This window comes from Dreissena polymorpha, chromosome 8 (genome assembly GCF_020536995.1).
Source record: "Dreissena polymorpha isolate Duluth1 chromosome 8, UMN_Dpol_1.0, whole genome shotgun sequence".
Classification (NCBI taxonomy): domain Eukaryota; kingdom Metazoa; phylum Mollusca; class Bivalvia; order Myida; family Dreissenidae; genus Dreissena; species Dreissena polymorpha.
The window spans coordinates 76,461,349-76,483,841 of record NC_068362.1 but is presented as its reverse complement, the minus strand read 5'-3'; the positions used below and the strand labels follow the sequence as shown (position 1 = coordinate 76,483,841).

Below are 22,493 nucleotides of genomic sequence, written 5' to 3'. Positions count from 1 at the left end.
TACATTTAGCAGTTTTTGATATTGTAAGTACATGTACAATTTCCGGAACTGAAATTTCATACCAGATTGTTAGAAAAATTATAGTTAATTAATAGAGCATATACTAGTATATGTTTAGCTGTGGTGTGTATAGCAACTTTTGACTTAAACGGTACGGCATACAGGAATTTATGACCAACTAGGTACCACTTGTGCAAAAGATTATCTGTTTAACGTGTTTTATTACATAATGAATCACGAATCAAAGAGACGAGAGATCTCGAATTGGGCTTAATAGTCAGTGATGTCTATGGACAACGCCCCTCCGCAAATTAATAGCCCGCTCTGTAGAAAGTGAAAGTGCGCGAGAAAATGTTATCAGGAGTATCGTGTGATTGGCACACAAAGGATTCACACAGAAATACGAAATGTAGTTTTCTTTTCAATGATTTGCTGTCTGTATTTTCGCCCATCATTACCATGATTTCATTTGTATGTTGTTATGCTTTGTTTACGCTAATTATAAATGGAGGAAAAGAAAATGAAGAAGTCAAAAGAGGAAAAAATAATAACGAGGAGGAAAGAAGAAGAAAAGGCAGAAACAGACACGGAGAAAGAAAGAAATGAATTGATGACAGTTATTGGAATGAATCAATGACAATAATAATGATGGGCAATGATTATCATGGTTTTCATGGTTATTCTACTTCTGATGATGATGGATGATTAATCATGAACGATGATCATTTTGTTATTGATGATGATGGTGATTATTTTTGAATTAATATTATTATTATTACTATTATCAGAAAGATTATATTTTTTTGTTATTATTATAATTGTTATTATTTTATTAAAATACATGCAGAGATGATTAAAAAATGCTCATTTCGCTGATGATAATGATCATGAAGATAGCGAATGGCAATGACGATAATGCATGATAATATTGTTATCATTATGACGATGGCCACAGTGATGACGGTGATGACACATGTGATGATGATAATAATACTTGCGGGAATGATGTTTAACAAACGAGTTATTAGAAAAACAAACCGAATACTGCTCCTGTATGTTTCCCAATGCGACTTCGTGTTGCACAATATGGATGTTAAATGCAAATTGCAGAAGTGTTTACAACTAATAAATTGTTTTCCGTTTAAAAGCCCGATATTTTTATTAGCATATTACATTGTTCCGGAATGTTTATTTCCCAATTATCTTTCCCAAACGTCGTTCGAGAAAGGGTTGTGTTTAATATAACGTCCCGAACAATCTGATTTGTTCTCCGCTGAACGCTGACTGTGTTTAGATTGCGCTGTAATTGCTCCTTATGAAAGTTGGTCGCTGACAGATATAGAGAACATGGCTTCCCGCCATCAATAACCACGAACTATGAACAATACAATTATCGCCTAACACCATTTCACTTGACGATATTGTGACCGTTTGTAAGACAGTAACTGGAAGAGACGTGTTATGTAGCGACGTGTGTCCCTTAAACAGTCAGTTTTCTACCGTATGAGTAGTCTATTAACTGTATATCATCATACAAAATCATTTCATTCAAAAGAGCATAATTATAACTGTAAATACCGGATCATGGTGGAAATTGTGTCCGAATCAGTAATTGTAACTTTTAACATAGCAATTGCCTGATTCATCGAAAGGTTTTTAGTTTACGTTTCTTCAGTCTTTTATCGTATGAAAAAAATCTGCAATGTCAAAGGCACGAATCCGAGTGGTCGATGATCGATCCATTTTTGTGTCAAATCGATATTCATTGGAACGCCTAGTGTCGTTTTTTAAAGATTTGCTTGTTTTCGACGTAACTATGAGCGATAGCTACGGCGGCATAAAGGGGACATAGGAAATATTTTATTTAACTATTTTCTATGACGTGCGCACGTCATAGCTATCGCGTGCGCACGTCATAGCCTTGACGTGCGCACGCCATTGCTACGACGTGCGCACGTCATAGAGACTGTCAAACAAAATATTGCCTATGCCCCCTTTTTGCAACTCTATGACGTGCGCACGTCATAGCTATGACGTGCGCACGTCATAGAGACTGTAAAATAAAATATTGCCTAGGTCCCCTTTATGCCACCGTAGATAGCACCTCCAACGAGGGACACTATTCATATGTTCACGAACGCGATTTTATTCCCATACGCATTTTGGTTTAAAGGGACCTTTTCACGTTTTGGTTAATTGACAAAAAAAAAAGGTTTCAGAGTCGCACATTTTCGTTTTAGTTATGCTTTTTGTAAGGAAACAGTAATACTTAACATTTACCATGCTTTAAAATATCCATTATATGCATCTTGTGACGATTTAAAAACCTGAAAGTTCTGTTGTTGTCGTTATATTTTGTTTCACTACGAGGATTGCTTATATAAAATATAAACTACATTATTAATTGTATCATCCCGTATGGCCGAGTGGTCTAAGCGTTAGACTTTCACTCCAGGGATCAGTGTTCGAGCCCAGTTCAGTGTTCGAGCCCAGTTGAGGGTTACTTTTTTATTTCTTTAATGTTACTCTTTTTTACTGGAGCTTTTTAGATCCAATGTTTACATTTATCAATATAAAGCATTTTAGGACAAACTTCGTTAGATGCCAAAATCTGTGAAAAGGCCCCTTTAATCCTAAAAAACAGAATGGTACAAATTGTTCAGTATGGCTCATTTTTGTTTCGAAAAGAAACTATGTATCAGCTAATCTTCCACGCTCCGATCGTACATTTCCAGTCTATAGATCATTGTTGTTGTTATCTGCCTTCAACACAATCTATGTCGTGCGTTAACGCCGTTTTAAAACGAATTCCATGTTAATGGAAATTCAAAGTTGTCATAAAAGCCCTGGTTAAAGATTCAGAGATAACCTTATATGACCACATGGGAAACATCGGGAAATCAAGTTCGTTACGCAACCGTAGTGTTCCTTGTAGTACGATGTGTTCTTCCATGCATATTTAATGTCTTTCGTCTAGTTAAACTTATTGATGAGTATTTTTTATTTGTTGTTGTGTTTTTGTAGTTTTGTTTACGAAAGGATAAATACTAAAACAACTGAGTGTATGTAAATGTAGAGTTTGTGACATACCAAGTATGAAACTTACGGTCCTTGTTCACTTTTCAGACAATCACTCATTGCTCCCCTACGTATCATATTGCGTACATTTTTACAAATAAATTTCTTTTTAATTTTATAAATGAACTTATGCAGAATGTTTATTGTGCCATGTGCTTATTACTGTTTCAATGTAGTCAACAGATTGGCTACACAATGCAGTTTTTACGGAAAATATGAAAACCCTTGAAAGCACACGTTGACGAAACAAAACTTTCAATTATCAGTGTAGTCAGAATTCAATTTCTTGCAGATTTAACGTAGCTATTAACGTTTACAAACTTAACGGACCGTGCTTCAACTCGATACAAGTCCGTACAAATTCTTCTTAAGCGTTTTGCCTCGTTAATAAAGAACAGTTTTCTAAGCAATTATACTCGGCAGCCGTCTGCAGCACAACAAACTCATTGTATTCCGTCCAATTAGTGACCATAAACGGGCCTCAAATCAGCGACAATCGACCGGGGCAGCTTTTATTCCAGTAGATCGCATGCGCTTTGTGCTTTCTAACGTGCTTAAACGGCCATAATGCCTCCAAGTACATGTATAACAATCAGGTTGGCATGGCTTGCTCGTTAACAGCCCCGCTGTCTTAACGCCATATTAATCATCTCAGATTCTAATTATATTAAGTTTTATCAAACATATAGTGTGAAATGAAATCAAATGAGCATGTAATTATGAAAGCACTTAAATTCGCGGACTTCGAAATTTGCGCAATTTCGATTGTGGACGTATTCACGCAGCCTAAACGTGCAATTTACATATACGTTGGGAAAAAAACATACAGAATATATATTGATTGGTCGATGTTAAGCCTCCTCTGTCAAAACGCTGGTGAGATGCACCATTATGACAGCTTGTTCAATGTAATACAGACATGCACCAGTCTGTATAATATTAGGCCCGTAATGTACAGGAGACTTCACCTTATAGCGGCAATGGGACATAGACCTGAGATATGTTATACACATCATGTCAAACGTTTTTTTATATTGAATACCGCCTTTAAATTACCACATCGTGCGCGCGAAATGTTCACTACATATGTTAACAGTTGTGTTCTTCAATAAACGGTATGAGCTGCAAAACATTTATTTTAAACGTAGAGATCGCCTTGCCATCTGCACTACAGACTCTAGTTGGTGTTAAAAACGCCCACTCTTTCGTAACAGTGAAGAGGACGGAATGCGTGTCAGCTATGTTCACAATAATATGACAAAATGTGCGATAAAATGGTAAAATATTATGTTGTTGCGAAAGTAAAAATAAATAATGTTTTACTATTACTATGTGTATACTTATATAGGGATACTCATTTCCAATCGAGACAAGTGTATGTACGCAATTTAAACTTAACTGCTATATGTGCTCGTTTTTTTGGTTATGTCTATAACAAAGAATAATTAAAATACGAAAGTAACACTTTCTAAACCTAAAAGATGGACATTTGAAGATACATGAATACATGTACATGGCCGGATGACGGGTACTCTAACTTATTGTAAAATCGATCAATCTTCGCGGTTGTCATTCATTATCGCTTATTTATATCGCTATTTTTGATTACACAGTATAAATACGCAGATATTATAACTGTTTACAAAACTACAAAAAAAGGACCGATCATTCCTGTTAAATTTATATATGAAATCCGGTATATGCATTGGGAATTAATGTCACCGTATATTATGACGTTAAATGACACATCTTTTTTAAGGATGTAGTGAAAGTTCATCGCGAAAAGCAAATTCACACGACAATCGGGGTTTAGGGCTATTGATGCCAATAAATGTGAGACTATTTATCGCCCCGTCAGTCGATAGCGATAATCCGGAGACGTGACTTACTGCCATCAAACACGCAGTCACGATAGCTCATCTATCAGGCTTTACCATTTATATCCATTTAACTTCCGATTTGTACATAATATACAGCACTTTATCGACAATGGAAAACTTCGCTATCATATCCACTAAAGCCCATTTTAAGATAAATTGCTCATTAAACACAGCTCAATCCATAACAGAAGATAGCTATTAATTTTTAAACAAAAATGATGAAAATGCCGATGTTGTCACATTTGAAAGTTGGATTATTTCAATATCAAATTCCTGTACAGCATGGCGGTGTTCTGTTATAATAACTGTTTGGTGTATCTTATAATACGTATAGCAGAGAAGTACTCTCTTTGATTCGGTGGACAATCGTTTCACGGCGCTTGTTTTGTTTGTCTTTGAATCATCTAGTAACAATCTACCGGTCGGCTTAGTGAACACAAATCTTTGAAATCCGTTAGCTAAAGCCACAGGTGAGTTATTAGCAAATATAGCATCCATAGCATTTATACAATGAGCTCATAGTGATATGCGAGATTATTGATGGTTTGTATTGGGGACTGTTTGTTGGTTTGTTTAGAATCCTTATTTGCGTTTTATTATTGTCAAAGCACAAATACAGGTTATTAATACACACGCGCATGTATGGCCAGCGTTAAAACAGCAATCATAATGCTAAATTCAATACGAAACAATGTTATTATATTTATTGTTGTTGTTTTCTAAAAATATTTATTTTAAAATATGTTCGTTGGATAATAAAGGAACTTTTTAATCAGCAAAGAATACGTAACCCATAATCGGCTGGCGTTAGATTAAAGCTGTCTATGACATCGCACAACAGTCATTGTATTGCTAGAAACGAAATTATTAGTGAATATGAGTATATACGGACTATTTTATCCACTTTGAGTGTATTAACATAATATTGTATCCCCTAAATACAGAATAACGTCGAATAATACGCTAAGACATTTCAAGGGAGCGAACTCAATCCAGAGCAGATAAAAAAAGTGCACAGTTGTTGCCCTCAACAGAAAAATAAGTAACCGCAGTTGGAAACACACAGAAAAGCTTGTTGTTCAACCACTTATATTCTTGTTTTATCTTTCATAATCGCAAGTATACTGATGGTTTTTACGTGAGGAATTCAAAAAAAGGATGCTGAAGTAAATGTCAAGGATACGCATAAATAAAACACATCAAGACATGGAATGAAGTACTGTCTCGTATTGGCTAAGATGAGATATAGAAACGTTGCGATCTACGTAGACACAAAAAAATAAATCAACCGGAAATTATCCGACTTTTACAGCAAATAATTACTCAAATAATAAGTAAGAAATACATGTATCGATATTCATATTAAGGTAACATAATATCCACATGCAAGCACGCGTGTTCGTTGATAGTTATTCATACAATCGGTACAATCATGCTTGATGACAGACTGTTACTGCTTCCACAGTGAGAAGTCCAGATCCTCAAACATCGCGCAGTTCACCAAGGGGTTCCTGGAACATGTCGAACCTCTCACTTAGACACGACTTATACGAAATATACGGACCTCGACATTGAAATAAACATCCTTTTGTGCGATTTAAATTAAATACAAATGTACCGTGGTATGGTTTTGAAATGGGCCTTGCTCTGTGAAAAGGGGGTCAAATGAATGTGCGTAAAGTGTCGTCCCAGTAAAGCATGTGCAGTACACACAGGCTAAGCAGGGACGACACTTTAATACGCTTTTATGATATTTCTCGTTTAAATTAAGTCTCTTGTAAGAGAAAATCTAGTTTAAGCAGAAAGTGTCGTCCCTGATTAGCCTGTGCGGACTGCACAGGCTAATATGAGACGGTACTTTACGAACATGCATTTAACCCCCTTTTCACAGAGCAAGGACCATATATATTGACAATTTTATGACATTTCAGCTACTGAATGGTGTCACTTCTTAAGAGCGAAAGACTTGAAACTTTTTTTTAAAAATATGAAAATGCCCACTGCATCTTTTAAAATTCAAAGTTGCATGTAAATCAGTTTGAGCAATGCACGTGCAGTGTGTACTCACGTTGGCCCGGGCATCCGGAAGGGGACCATCTGCACGTGCGGCGTGTGGAAGTGTAGGCACATCAGCTTGGCCAGACCCATCTTCTTGATCGAGTTCAGCTGGGCTGTGAAGGGACAGTTAATCTTATGCTTTCAAATTGATGTTAATAAAACCAAGCAACGCAAGTATCGATGCAACTTGTTTAGCAAATATTTTGGAATAATGAAACCCCCAATAACATGTGTTGTTTCACGAGGGAATATATTGTTATCACGCGCAAATATTACATTCAGGGCAAGTGACCAATCGCATTTACAGTACAGAACAGCAAACACAACTCATATGTCATTCCCGGTTTTCTTTGAACACATTTATATTAAGTATTTTCTACTATCTCCCACATTGTTCATTTTAGACATGGTTGCAAACTGTACCGTCAAATATAGGTATATGAAAACAGCTTCAGTACCAGGTATGGCCTTAAATATTCAGAGACAAAACTACGCCATGTAAAGTTTCAAGCGTGATGGTAAATACTTTTTACAATAAAATACAAAACCAGCTCCAGTACCAAGCGTGAATCCCGTCCTGCTGTCCTCGTTCTCGTAGTAGAACCTGTCGCCGTACTTGAGGTTGTGGAAAGTGCGACCCACAATGCAGCTGAACACGGGTCCGATCACGCCGCCCTCTACCGGCCGCTCCGAGAGACCGCCCGCGAAGATGTCAATGTCATCTGGGTGTCTGAAAGCGGAAGTAGCTTCCCTTAGTATTTGGTTAATCATGTGGAACTTTTTCCTCTTAGTGAATGGCCATTTATCACAAATTTGAGAGGTTTGCGACCCAAATTTTCACAATTTTAAAAACTTCGCAAATATTTTGTTCACAATGTTGAACGGTTCGTGACTCATTTTTCACAAGTTTGAAAAGTTCGCGACTCATTTTTTTCCACCAAATTAACAAAGATGGGGAAACGCCCTGTTATGTAAACGCAGTTATTCACGCTTTGTTTTCATTGTGACCTGAATACAAAAAGTGTCGTATTTACCTGTATATAGAGTGGAGTTTCTTGGCGTCCTCTGGGTTGTGGTCCACCAGTCCGCCGGGGCCCGTCCCGAAATGGATCGCGTAGGGCATCCCACAGAACTTTCGCCACGAGTTGTAGCTGTAACATTCACACAAATGTAGCTGTAACATACACACACGTAGCTGTAACATTCACACATGTAACTGTAACATCCACACATGTAGCTGTAAAATACACACGTGTAGCTGTAACATACACACATGTAGCTGTAACATAAACACATGTAGCTGTAACATTCACACATGTAACTGTAACATACACACATGTAGCTGTAACATACACATGTGTAGCTGTAACATACAAACATGTAGCTGTAACATTAACACATGTCGCTGTAACATACAAACATGAAGCTAATACATACACACATGTAGCTGTAACAAACATACATGTAGCTGTTACATACACACATGTAGCTGTAACATGCACAAATATAGCTGTACCATACACACATGTAGCTAATACATACACACATGTAGCTGTAACATACACACATGTATCTGTAACAAACCAACATGTAGCTGTACCATACACACACGTATCTGTAACATATACACATATAGCTGTAACAAACGCACATGCAACTGTAACATAAACACATTTATTGTTATTTACTGTTACCTAAAGTTAATGCGAGATCATGTTGACGCGTGACCCACGCGTGGTAGCTAAAACATGCATTTATTATTTTAAGTCTACACAAACAAAGGAAATTATCAGAAAGGCATTTCTGTACTAATTTATTTCAGGTTAAAAGAAATCAACTTACCCTGGCAAACCGTGTTCACGGGCTCGCTGAATGTTAAGCGAAATCAGATCGAAGCTGCGGCCGTTCATGTCAAGGAAGAGGTTGTTCCGTACGCTGTCCACGACCTGTCCGTCCGCGCGGCTGGCCGGATGCACCGAAAGACCCATAGCAACATACGAGCAGCCCTTGGCGTTGTCGTCGAAGATCATACGTGGCCGGTTGAAGCCCATCTCATTCCGGATGTGGAAGCCCTGGCCTTTCATGAAGAGCACGGAGTTCTGTAGGAGCGTGTGCCCGAACCGGAACGCCGCGCCACCAAACACGTTAGAGATAGTCGGGTCAAGGTCACAATCATAGCTCGTGCAGAAACCAGAGGGAGACGGCACGAGTCCCATCTGCTTCCAAAGACGTTCGCCGATCACGAACGGCAGCCAGTGAGCGTATGTGATGTGCTGGAAATGAGACAAGAAGATAAATTATAGCATACACATCGATAGAAAGCAATGAGCAATGCATCATCATTGAAATGTTTTGTTTAAGTTTCGGTTACTAGTTATTTTAAGACAAAACGCATCGACCACGCTATCGTAAATCCAATTTACATTTTTGTCGTACCGCTGTTGTAACTAAGGATACCGCGTGATCCCACGATTGAGGTAATCGTGATCCCACGATTGAGGTAATCGTGATCCCACGATTGAGGTAATCGTGATCCCACGATTGAGGTAATCGTGATCCCACGATTGAGGTAATCGTGATCCCACGATTGAGGTAATCGTGATCCCACGATTGAGGTAATCGTGATCCCACGATTGAGGTAATCGTGATCCCACGATTGAGGTAATCGTGATCCCACGATTGAGGTAATCGTGATCCCACGATTGAGGTAATCGTGATCCCACGATTGAGGTAATCGTGATCCCACGATTGAGGTAATCGTGATCCCACGATTGAGGTAATCGTGATCCCACGATTGAGGTAATCGTCTTTGTTAATGAAAATAATACATAACGAATTATACATGTTTATGTAAAAAGTTATGTCTCTTCTACTACGCACTTTTCCTCGAAGTCTTTTAGCAGTATATGAAGTTTCGTTTGAGGCCCTTTAATACTATTCGAGTTATAATATACATCAAACATTACGATTATGTGACATGGCTAAGTACAAGAAAAGCGCAATAACTCCACAAACACTGAAGAGGGCGATATGGTCCTTTCACTCTGGACTATCAGACAATGCTCTATGTAGATTAATTAAGTTTTATTGTAATATCTTTTCTTTTAATGGTATTATAGAGGGCACACGGATATAAACAAAAGAGTCATGACAGTTTAACTCTTACCTCATCTGCTAATTCTAAAATACATTTTATAAATGTATTAAGTTTCATTTCAATCCATTCCATTTGTTCGAGTTATGCGTTTAATATGATAATATTGACAGCTCTACCCGTCTCTCTACGTACTCTTTATTCAAACATAGTTTATCGTTAGAAAGTTATTTAGACAAAATTAATGAACCAAAATATAAAATTGCCCTAAGCAGATTCCGTTTATCATCGCATAACCTAGAAATAGATAGCGGGCGATACAATAATATTGAAAAAGAAAACCGTAAGTGCAAATTATGTAATATGAATACTGTAGAAACTGAGTACTATTTCTTACTAGTTTGCCCCATATATACGCACCTAAGAAGAAAACTTTTTAAGTACCAGTACTGCAGATGGCCAACAATTTCAAAGTTTCAAAGTCTGATGTCCAGTGAAAATAAAACTATACTTATTAGTCTAGCAAAGTTTATATACGAAGCTTCAAATTTACGACGCCTACTAGATTCGTATAAATTGGTCTTTTAGAACGTAACAACCCTTTAACATATTTACATTCCATATTTTATTTCACGCGCAACATACCTTAACTCAAATTCAATTTCTAATTCCTTATAAATTTGAATAGCATTATAAACAATGCTAATTTGTTTCCACTCAACTTGTTGTTTCATTTTGAATTATTTTTTTTAATGGCTAAGCTATTAATAATTTATGATATTATATCAACTTTCAGAAATTGTTATTTTTTATAAATGACTATAACCATAATTCTCGTATTGAAATAATTTGATTTTTAATTATTTCTATAACTTGTTGCTGGCTACTAACTTAATTTTCAGTGAATGAATACTGTACTTCTTAACATTATATTGTTGTCAATGTTGAATATATTTTTTCCAACAAATATATTATAAATTTTTTTTCACTTACACCATGTGTTCAATTTAACACTTTATCCACATCTGCCATGACTTGTATTACTTGTATATATAAAATGTATATGTGTAGGCAAAGGGCTTGTATAAGCTTTATTGCTGAAATAAATGTTGTTGTTGTTTTGTTGATAATAGCAGAGGGGTGTAACTCCAACATTACCGGAAACAGAGTAATTGTTTTTGTACTCTGCACTTTCTATCATTGTCCTGTATAACTATACGAAATTATATCTTAATACATTCAATACTAATTTTATGCATGGCAAATGTGCGATAAATCCTTTAAAAAACTAAAAAAATAAGGTCCTTTTACTCGGCACTTCTCTAAAGTGAATAAAATTGGCAATAATTAGGTAAATTTCTAATACATCGTCACGCTTCTTGTTCATTACTTACTGATCTATGCTCAAAAACAAGAAGCGGGATAGACTGAAAAAAAAGACGGAAGGACGGACGGGGAATGGGGTCACAAATGCCGTCATTAGAGATCATATTAGTTAAAATAATATCGAAAATAATATTGCCCTGAACACAATAATCAAAAGCTACAAATAAGATATCTTCCAGATCTGAAAAGATTATACTTGTGAATCAGTGTCTACCATAAACCCACACTGGGACATAAACACTGCGAGGAGATTGGCGCCATAAACCCACACTGGGACATAAACATTGCGAGGAGATTGGCGCCATAAACCCACACTGGGACATAAACACTGCGGGGAGATTGGCGCCATAAACCCACACTGGGACATAAACACTGCGAGGAGATTGGCGCCATAGGAATGATAATCGTGACGAAAACGATGTTTTACAATCAAACTATGACGACAGCGATGAAGCCGTTTTTCCGACACCCATACATATACCGTACCTGTACTTCGGCCATGACGATCTTGCGCGCCTCCTGGTACAGGTCCTCGTCGCACATGGTGGGGTTTAGCTGCTGCAGGACGCCTGCCAGTCGGTTGTGTTCCCGCAGGAACATCACCTGGATAGCCGTCAGGCCGGGCATCACGTGGATCCGGAAGTCGCCTGCAGCACACAAAAAGGAGTTTTCTGATTCAAGTAGGGAATATGACGGACGGTGGTAAGCCAAGTACTGGTACACCATCAAACCCAGGAAAAAGTGTGTATGTGTTAAATGCTCGGAGGTTGACGCAATTGAGTACCTGCAAATGCTCGGAGGTTGACACAATTGAGTACCTGATTATGCTCGGAGGTTGACACAATTGAGTACCTGATTATTCTCCGAGGTGGACACAATTCAGTACCTGATTTCATGCAGTAGTCTCCCTTTCCCTCCAGCTCACAGTTCGTCTGGTCATTCGTTCCGGCGGGAAACAGGCCGCTATTTGTCATCTTCAGTTTGCCTGAAGTCACACACGGAGAACATGTGCATGGAAGGGGGAGAGTGACCGATCAGAATTGAGACAGTTTAAACTTACACAAGTGAACTATTCTAGTGCCTAGACGAGAATTGTTTAAAATTAAAACTGAAGGGAATAAGGTTCTGTGATATGCGTTCCGTTGAGCCCACTTCCCGTGAGTTTTAGCTCAGTAAATTTTCAATAAGATGAACACACAACCCAAACTTCACCAAAAAGATAACAAGGTTGTCTTAATAGTCCAAAACCAATAAAAAAACCTTTTATGCATCGAGAACTAAACGGCGATCTCTACAACGCAATTACAATATTTCAACTTCAGTGATATTAAGTACACAGCTTCTTGAGTGATATTAGGTTCACGACGTCATAAGGGCTACATTGATATCGAGCAAACTACACCATCACTGCTAACCATCATCTATACAGACTTGGTTCATCGGGAAATGAAAAACAGTTAACTTAATCCGATAATCAAATCATATTACAGCGTTTACGGGCAGGTGAACTAAATTGTAATTACATGTATAGTGATATTTAGTACAGTGCATATCAGTGTTGTTAAAGAAATTACATCATAGCTTCTTCACATATTAGTGTTGTTAAAGAAATTACATCATAGCTTCTTCACATATCAGATTTGTTAAGGAAATTACATCATAGCTGCTTCAGTGATATTTTGAGCCTTTCATTTTATCCATTAGAAAAAATCTACAAAGTTCTTAGAACGCCGCTTACCGTCCCGGAAGGAGCGGATCTCGCGCGCATCTTCGTCATTGTGACCATACAGGAATGAGCTGTCCAGGAACGAGCTCGCCTGGTTCAGCTGATTACGACGACCTGAAACACGTGATCACGTGATCATATCAACATCCGAAACACGTGATCATATCAACATCAACGTGACCATATCAACATCGGAAACACGTGATCATATCAACATCGGAAACTCGTGACCATATCAACATCGGAAACTCGTGATCATATCAACATCGGAAACTCGTGACCATATCAACATCCGAAACACGTGATCATATCAACATCGGAAACTCGTGACCATATCAACATCGGAAACACGTGATCATATCAACATCAACGTGACCATATCAACATCGGAAACACGTGATCATATCAACATCGGAAACTCGTGACCATATCAACATCCGAAACACGTGATCATATCAACATCAACGTGACCATATCAACATCGGAAACACGTGATCATATCAACATCGGAAACTCGTGACCATATCAACATCGGAAACTCGTGATCATATCAACATCGGAAACTCGTGACCATATCAACATCGGAAACTCGTGACCATATCAACATCGGAAACTCGTGACCATATCAACATCGGAAACACGTGATCATATCAACATCGGAAACTCGTGATTATATCAACATCGGAAACACCAAAATTTGAAACACGTGATCATATCAGCACGTGATCATATCAACACGTGATCATATAAACACGTGACCATATCAACACGTGATCATATAAAAACCTGATCATATCAACATCGCAAACACGTGACCATATCAACATCGGAAACACGTGATCATATCAACCCGTGAGCATATCAACACGTGATCATATAAACATCGGAGGCACGTGATCCTATCAACATCGGAAACACGTGATCAAATCAACACATGGTCATATCAACACGTGATCATATCAACATCGGAGGCACGTGATCCTATCAACATCGGAGATATAAATATTCGCCGGAGATTTAGGTATGATCGGAACCATTCAAATATATGTCGGAAATTAAGTTATGATCGGAACCATTCACATATATATGTCGGAGATTGAGTTATGATCGGAACCATTCAAATATATGTCGGAGACTGAGTTATGATCGGAACCATTCACATATATGCTGGATATTAAGTTATGATCGGAACCATTCAAGATTGAGGTGTGATCGGAACCATTCAAATAGATGTCGGAGATTGAGTTATGATCGGAACCATTCAAAAATATATGCTTTGGATTAAATTATGATCGGAACCATTCAAATATATGTCGGAGATTAAGTTATGATCGGAACCATTCACATATATGTCGGAGATTGAGTTATGATCGGAACCATTCACATACATATGCTGTATATTAAGTTATGATCGGAACCATTCACATATTTGTCGAAAATTAAGTTATGGTCGGAACCATTCACATATATATGCTGTATATTAAGTTATTATAGGAACCATTCACATATATGTCGGAGATCGAGATATGATCGAAACCAATCAAATATATACGCCGGAGATAGAGTTATGATCAAAACCATTCATATATATGGCGGAGATTGAGTTATGATCATAACAATTCAAATACATTCGCAGGAGATTGAGCTATGATCGGAACCATTCGAATATATGTCTGAGATTGAGTAATGATCGGAACCATTCTAATATTTGTCGGAGATTGAGATATGATCGGAACCATTCGAATATATGACGGAGATTGAGTTATGGTCGCAAACATTCATATATATATATATATATATATATATATATATATATATATATATATATATATATATATATATATATATAAATATATATATATATATATATATATATATATATGTCGGCGATTGAGTTATGGTCGGAACCATTCAAATATATGTCGGAGATTTAGGTATGATCGGAACCATTCAAATAGATGTCGGAGATTGAGTAATGATCGGAACCATTCAAATATATGTCGGAGATTGAGTAATGATCGGAACCATTCAAATATATATGCTGGAGATTGAGTTAGGGTCGGAAACATTCATATATATATATGTCGGAGATTGAGTCATGGTCGGAACCATTTGAATATATGCCGAAGATTGAGTTATGATCGGAACCATTCAAATATATATGCCGGATATTGAGATATGATCGGAACCGTTCGAATATAATCCGGAGATTGAGTTATGATCGGAACCATACAAATATATGCCGGAGATTGAGTTATGATAAGAACCATTCGAATATATGCCGAAGATTGAGTTATGATCGGAACCATAAAAATATATGCTGTAGATTGAGGTGTGATCGAAAGCAATCAAATATATACGCCAGAGATTGAGTTATGATTTGAACCATTCAAATATATATGCCGGAAGACTTTGGATCGAACAATGGCTTACCCATGTCGCAAGTGTCGCTATGTCCTGCTATGGAGCGCACGAAGTTCATACATGATTCCTTGAACCGTTCGTCCCCAGCCTGAATGTAGATGGGGAAACACTCGGACCTGTAACAGACGCGCTGAGACTGGTAACATCGCAGTAAGACACGTAGAAATAAAAATTTGGCATTTTAACGGGGGTATGGTCTGTTTTCGTAGCGGACAGAAGAACGAGTTCATAGAATTAGTAAATGTCAATTCAGTATATTATGTAAATAAAGTATGTAATTCAGTATGAATACTTTTAGAATATATGGCGCTCCCCGTAAATACTTTTCTTGTTCATGTCCTACTTCTAAGGAATGTGTAACATACGTTGTGAAATAAAGCGTGATTTTGTTACTGTACATGACATCCGGTTGTCATTTGAAGAATAGCATATCAATCTGAACTATTTCTTCACATTCAATAGGTGAAATGTGCGGTGAACGACTTCTTCACATGCAATAGGTGAAATGTGCGGTGTATTTGTATAAGAGAAATCAAATGTACAGCAACAATGTTTTACGTAAGATGCACAGCATACATGTTTCGCGTGGGAACTTTTCGCAGAGTACTTAATTTCTGAAAATTTCTTTCAGTACCAACACACGTTTTTTATACAAAAAGGGATCAATTCCTTCTTCTTACCGGAAAGTGATGTACACTTCACCCGCCTGAAACAATCCAGCTGACCTATTTTGGCTTGAACCTTTCTACTCTATTTGTGTCTAGGAACAACTATATATCCGGTACTGCCATGGGCGCTATTTATATAGCTATTCTACACACTTCATCTGATGAAAGTGTGGCTGTAAGCGGTAGCTTGTATACGTATGTTCATTTTCAACTGCTTAACCATCGTACCATGGAAAAGTGCGAGTAGGGTGTATGAAAACAATATTGACAACGCCGGAAAAACAACAACAAATAAACAGACTAAGCAAGTCTGGCCAGTACTGAACCTTTTCATGAGAACTTCCTGTGTGAGGTTACAGCAGATGATGGTGGCGTCATTGGCGCCCTTGGCGATAGCGGTATCCGTGAGGTCGTGGTCAAGCATCTGGCCCCATTGCATCACGTAGAGGCTCAAGTCTCGCTCCTTCAAGGGGCAGCACGGGTCCTGACGGTGGATCGCGTTGCTCACGGTGCGCGCACTCGGGAGCTGCTCCCCTGTGACACTCACCTGGCGTGGGACGCCGATGTCTGTAAGGCGTGTTAGGGGTTTTGAACAAAAAGTATAAGAGAAGCAATACCTTAATGTAACATGGGTCCATGCCCTATACACTTTCGTAATATGGATTCTGTTTCCGATGTTTGAAGGGCCTTTGATAGTCGGTGGGTATCACTTATTCAGAATTACAAAGGCCTGTGTGCTCTATTTATGTGTAAACATTGAATCTACAATAACGGTTTTATTACCGGTAAAAAAAGATAAGAATCTCTCCCGTGCTGCCTTTCTCACTTGGAATGTCCATTAACCCATTGCTGCCAATTTTTTAAGAAACCATGACGTTGGTACACAAAATCCCGTTCGGGCAAAAAATTCTTTATATACGCCGCTCGTGGGCTATAACATACATGTAGTAAACGTTTTCCCGAAAATGTCGTCAAATGTAACAATCTATAAGAGCTAATTAAAATGTATATTAATGTTGAAGAGCGCTTGATTGCTTATATCAAATCTGCATGTTCTTTATGTTTATTATTTTGAGCATGTCTGATCAGTTTAATGAAAAAAAAAATCAAAGAGTAATTAGCACATCGGTCTTTTACCTCGGTAGACACCACTCTCCCATATATAGGCCGTGCTCTGTGAAAAAGGAGTTTGATGCACTTGCGTAAAGTGTCGTCCCAGATTAGCCTGTGCAGTACGCACATGCTAATCAGGGACGACACTTTCCGCCTTAACAGGCTTTTCACTAAAAAGAGACTTTCTGTAAATAAAAAATACCACAAAAGCGGAAAGCGTCATCCCTTATTAGCCTGTGCGGACTGTACAGGCTAATCTGGGACGACACTCTATGCAGATGCATTAAACTCATTTTTCACAGAGAACGGCCCATATGTATATCAGATTATAAACAATATCGTTAATATTTATTTTATATAAATCTATCGGTGTCTAAATACTTATTTAGTCTTCCAACAGGGACAAAAGCGGAATTGTTACGAAGAATGGAAATTCGGAAATTAAATGGCATGTCTCGGTAAACACGCTTACCATCCATATAATGCGGCTTCAAAAATCGGATATGAGGTCTGTTGGAGCGGCCCCACAGAGGGCGCTGCAAGTTGTTGCACGAGCCGTCGATTGTTCTATATTTGGCGTTGACGTCACATATTGCGTCACGACGGATACAGAATGGTGAGATGAGCTCGTGCCAGATCATTTGGACGCCGGGGCAGGAGTTCAGTTCGTCGACACCGATCATCAATCTTTTCAAAAAGAAACTTTATTCAAATCGTTCCTTATGGATATCTTGTAGATATACAACAAACAACACAAACAAGAACAGCAACAAATATTGAAATCGGTCAAATAATAGCGATTAGGTATTAGTATTTATTAATCGTATATTTTCTACATACGCATTTGCAAGCGATGACTCTGGTGCGAATCGAGCAAGTACACTACGTGCATACTAAGAGTAAATTCCATATTCTATTCGCTACAAACGCGTTTGAACATAAACCTAATACGATATATTTCTTTCAAACGTGTCTTGAGTAAAATAAGCGCATTTTTTTCAGTGTAGAACGGAATAGATTTTAGCATGCATTCAATAATTTTCGATGACAAGTGACTGTACATATTTTCTCTAAGCCATACATCTAAATTTCTAACAAAATTTTATGTTAGACATTATCTTAATTTCTAACAAAACAAGTGTGTATGAAGAGCAACTTCTCTAAAGAGATAGATATAAATGCTTTTTGTGCACTCATTATAATCATATATAAATGTTAAACATTTTTTTTACGAAAACGTGTAATAATCAGTTAAGTACTTAAAGAAACCAATATGAGACAGTGCAGTGTAACCTACTGGCTGGTGATCTGTTCGGTTGCGTACTGTACGATGTAACCGGAGTCCACCTGGATGGCCGCGGGTTGGTTGAGGTGAGAGAAGGCCGCATAGTGTTGGTGGTAGGTCTTCGTCTGACTCGGCATGTTCAATGGCTCGTCGATCCCTAAAATGAGGGATATGACCAGGGGCGGATCCAGGATTTCTGGTTAGGGGGGGGGGGGGGCGGGATATTGAAAGATTTGCTGGGGGGTCAAGGGGCCGCTAGGGCCCCTGGCGGGTGCAGGGCAAAGCTCTGCTAGGGGGTCCAAGGGGCGATGCCCACCGTGAGCTTAACGATTTTAGTGATTTCGAAGGCTTTGACAACCACTTCTCGAGCATGTCACGCCTTATACTTTCATCAAAGTACCTTCTTATAATGACAAAAAAAGTGCATAGTTTGTCGTTTAGGGGGTCCAGGGGTGCGAAGCCCCCCGGAAGCTTCATGATTTTAATGATTTTGGAGGCTTTGGCAACCACTTCTCGAGCATGTCACGCCTTATATACTTTCATCAAAGTACCTTCTTATAATGCCAAAAAGTGCATAGTTTATAGTTTTGGGGGGTCCAGCGGGGCGAAGCCCCCCAGAAGCTCCACGATTTTAGTGATTTTTAAGGCTTTGACAACCACTTCTCGAGCATGTCACGCCTTATATACTTTCATCAAAGTACCTTCTAATAATGCAAAAAAAATGCATATTTTATCAATGAGGGGGGTCCAGGGGGGCGAAGCCCCCCTGAAGCTTCACGATTTTAATGATTTTGAAGGCTTTGACAACCACTTCTCGAGCATGTCACGTCTTATATACTTTCATCAAAGTACCTTCTTATAATGCCAAAAAAGTGCATAGTTTATAGTTTTGGGGGGTCCAGGGGGGCAAAGCCCCCCAGAAGCTCCATGATTTTAGTGATTTTGAAGGCTTTGACAACCACTTCTCGAGCATGTCACGCCTTATATACTTTCATCAAAGAACCTTCATATAATGCCAAAAAATGCATAGTGTATAGTTTTTGGGGTCCAGGGGGGCGAAGCCCCCCGGAAGCTCCACGATTTTAGTGATTTTGAGGGCTTTGACAAGTTTAAATAGGTGATTTAGATGTAGTTAAGTGTAAAACATCAAATGAATTGACTTTACTTTAATGATTTTAGGGGGGGGGGGGGGCGTACGCCGCGTCCGCCCCCCCCCCCTGGATCCGCCTATGATGGCGGTATAAAGAGGTGGGATTGCTTGACGACATTGTAGACGTTTTTTTAAAAAGTTTAAACATTCGCTCGTTTTTTGCGCTTTACTTCAATACTATTTATTTACAAATAAGCAAGGAAAGGAGAAAAAAAACTCCACTGGCAGCCGTCACGAAAAACGTTTTACAACATATATAAGTTTATGCTGTGTCCGATCCGTAGTATCATAGTCACACTTTTCTACATACTGTTTACTGGATTTTCTTGACAATAAAGACATTTTCTCCTTAGAAAATTCTAGAAGAAACAATAATATTTGTAAAGCTTGTAAATGTAGTTAAAGCATACATTAAAACATGTTCACAGAACAAAGGCTGAATAATTTGAGATAGGAAAGAACTCTTAATTATCAGTAGGTTACATTTTACCTTATATATTTAAAGAACGTGTATATATCACAGACTTACCGATTCTAAACATGTACTCGTTCAGCTGTTTCTGACTGGTCAGCGCCGCGCGCGCGTTGGCAATCGCTTGCGTGATGACCGCGCGCACCTGCATCATGTTCAGACTTGCGCATACGGGACTCACCGGCGCATGCGTAGTACACGATGCCATTCCAAGGCCACAAATAATTAAGATGGCCGATAACATGTTTGGAAACCTAAAGTAGAAATATCGGATAAAATGCAGCATGTGTCAGATTTAGATAGTATGATTAAATAAAATCATACACGCGTAAGTGTAGTAATTATCCCGATCGTTTAGCTTTTAACAAAATTGTGCACGATTCTATTAACACTTTAAGTAAAAATCTTTTACTTTCCAGTATTTTTTGTCAGTAAAAAGTGGCCACTTTCTAACTATAGTGTACCAGCACGCAGACCGCCCTTGATTAAAACAACAACACATTTGATAAAAACCTTAGGTCTAAGATCAATCTTATAGGCATATAAGCTCAGTGAATATACATGTTTTGCACTTCACTTTCGCATGCTAATTATTATTGTTGACTATTTGTCCAATTATAAATACACACCAAGTATCCCAAATCCCAGCTCGAAATGCCTTCATACGAGGCGTACGACCTCTCGACGTTTGACGAACGCTCTTAGAGAGGTGACCAACAGCCTTTCATACTAGTCGCTTTGGAGGACCTGACAATTTGGTTGTCTGCTTAAATACAGCGTCACGTGATTCGCCGGTTTAAGGTGCCCAATTTAGGCGACAACGGCATACGATGTAGAGCATGTGTTTTCCGCCGTTTAACACCTCTTCCGTGATCGCAATGACCGAAAATGGCGCAAAAGGTGTACATTGAAAGATTTATTTGATGAAACATCCGTTGTGAAAAGATCGTAAAACGCCGGAGGGATAATGTAAGTAGAACCCTAACATGTCTATAACATGTATGATAGTAATTTTGAATCGCCGACGAAAATGATTTTCACTTTTGAGCGAGTCACGTTCCAAAATAAGCTCTGTTATTTTGTTGCATTACTAATGCCCGGAGACAAGACCCTGAATCAACGAAGAAGATAGCCACGGCCGTAAATCAGGCGCGCCACCTCTTTTTTTAAATGCCTTGATAAATGAGCCAATGCTATTTCCGAGGTGGCGCTCAGGCCCGGATGTTTTGAAATTTAACGGATAATTTTAAAGGGTGATTAGGTTTAATATGTTTTTTTTCAACATATTTCGCATTATTTTTTAAATCGCCAATGTAGTGCGATTCAGTGATTATAAATTCATCCAAAGATGTACAGAAGCATACAATTTCAACCCATTTGGAAACGTGGGGACCTTTATAAGTTGTGGTATGGTAGAATTCGTAAAACCAAATCGACGTCTTTTGCATGTGTGACAAGCAAATTCCCAGCAAATTAAATCGCTCGTTACATAAAACGATTGCTTTGAACCTGTACAAGTGAATGCGTGCTAAAAAAAAGGCTTTCAGACGATCTAATAGATAAATTATCATTTTTCAGAAAGAGATGGAGCCAATGCTAAGGAGGTGGCCCTCAGATTAGTTGGTGGCGCCAATGCACATATAAAGCTATTTTAAAGTAAAATATTTTATTTTATGGGTTCTATTATGTTAACAGGACTTATGTTCTGTAAAGATTCGGGCCTTCGTATGCACATTGAACAATTAATTAAATATAACCAATAACTTTATCTATCGAATGTACGTCATGTGATAATGTCATTGCGATACGACTGTTAATTGATACATTCTGCATTCGCGCCACCTCCTATCATTGGCGCCATCTCCTAAGCATTGGCTCCATCTCTTTTGGAAAAATGCAAAATTAGCTACTACGACGGCAAGAAGCCAATATTTTTGTGCATACAGCATCTAATGTATGTTGTATGCAATCATTTGCTGCCGTTAGCGATTTAATTGGGTGGAAATTTTCGTTGTCACACAAGAAAAACTCATCGAAATGCTTTTTAAAACTCCACCATGCCACAACTTATAAAGGTTCCCACGCTTTTAAATGGGTTGAGAAATTGAGAATGTATGTTTATGTACATTTTTGGATGAATTAATCTTCGCTGAATCGCA

General features: G+C 38.3%; 1 protein-coding gene across 1 annotated transcript; it reads right to left on the bottom strand.

Moving 5' to 3' along the window:
• Positions 1–6,030: 6,030 nt before the first annotated feature.
• On the bottom strand, positions 6,031–21,195 carry LOC127843107 (peroxidase-like). Its single transcript, XM_052372917.1, has 14 exons — positions 20,964–21,195; positions 20,392–20,588; positions 18,725–18,869; positions 17,900–18,114; positions 16,641–16,881; positions 15,656–15,762; positions 13,235–13,336; positions 12,383–12,481; positions 11,983–12,143; positions 8,859–9,289; positions 8,051–8,167; positions 7,577–7,746; positions 7,027–7,129; positions 6,031–6,469 (listed from the first exon to the last, which is right to left on the bottom strand). Exons 1-14 carry the CDS (start codon positions 20,996–20,998, stop codon positions 6,409–6,411), a joined length of 2,184 nt encoding a protein of 727 aa, XP_052228877.1. The 5' UTR covers positions 20,999–21,195; the 3' UTR covers positions 6,031–6,408.
• Positions 21,196–22,493: the final 1,298 nt, after the last annotated feature.